This window comes from Alexandromys fortis, unplaced genomic scaffold (genome assembly GCF_014885135.2).
Source record: "Alexandromys fortis isolate MF-2015 unplaced genomic scaffold, M_Fortis_MF-2015_v1.1 scaffold_893, whole genome shotgun sequence".
In the NCBI taxonomy this organism is placed as follows: domain Eukaryota; kingdom Metazoa; phylum Chordata; class Mammalia; order Rodentia; family Cricetidae; genus Alexandromys; species Alexandromys fortis.
Genome location: NW_026068757.1, coordinates 1 through 686, shown reverse-complemented (window position 1 = coordinate 686; position 686 = coordinate 1). Strand labels below are relative to the sequence as shown.

Sequence of the window (686 nt, the reverse complement as noted above, 5' to 3'; positions counted from 1 at the left end):
GGATCAGACTAGATCAGACCGGATCAAACCGGTTCAAACTGGATCAAACCAGTGTAGACAGGTTCATAACTGGATCAGAGTAGATCAGACCGGATCAAACCGGTTCAAACTGGATCAAACCAGTGTAGACAGGTTCATAACTGGATCAGAGTAGATCAGACCGGATCAAACCGGTTCAAACTGGATCAAACCAGTGTAGACAGGTTCACAACTGGATCAAACTGGAGCTAACCAAATCGAACTGGATCAAACTGGATCAAACCAGTGTAGACTGGTTTTCACGCTGCCCCCTCCCCGTTCGCAGATCACCGGGGTGATCCTGCTGGCCGTGGGCGTCTGGGGAAAGCTCACGCTGGGCCCCTACCTCTCCCTGGTCGCCGAGAATTCCACCAACGCCCCGTATGTGCTCATCGGCACCGGCACCGCCATCGTGGTCTTCGGCCTCTTCGGGTGCTTCGCCACGTGCCGCGGCAGCCCGTGGATGCTGAAGCTGGCAAGTATATTAATTAATTAATATTTAATTTAATATTCGTCGATTTTATTTTTTTTATTTTTTATTTTATTTTTTTAAGATTTATTTATTTATTATGTATGCAACATTCCTTCCATGTGTGTCATCGATTGATTTATTTATTTATTATGTATACGAGATTCCTTCCATGTGTGTCATCGATTTTATTTTATTT

At 44.9% G+C, this 686-nt stretch overlaps 1 protein-coding gene across 1 annotated transcript in view; it reads left to right on the top strand.

Moving 5' to 3' along the window:
- The window catches only part of Otc (ornithine transcarbamylase), a gene marked incomplete at its 3' end in the record, with an annotated part of 21,632 nt that extends 21,139 nt beyond the window's left edge, over positions 1–493 (top strand). The window contains exons 4-5 of the mRNA XM_050133615.1: positions 13–124; positions 305–493. Of these exons, the coding sequence (XP_049989572.1) occupies positions 13–124; positions 305–493 (301 nt within the window). The remainder of the gene's footprint in view (positions 1–12; positions 125–304) is intronic.
- Positions 494–686: the final 193 nt, after the last annotated feature.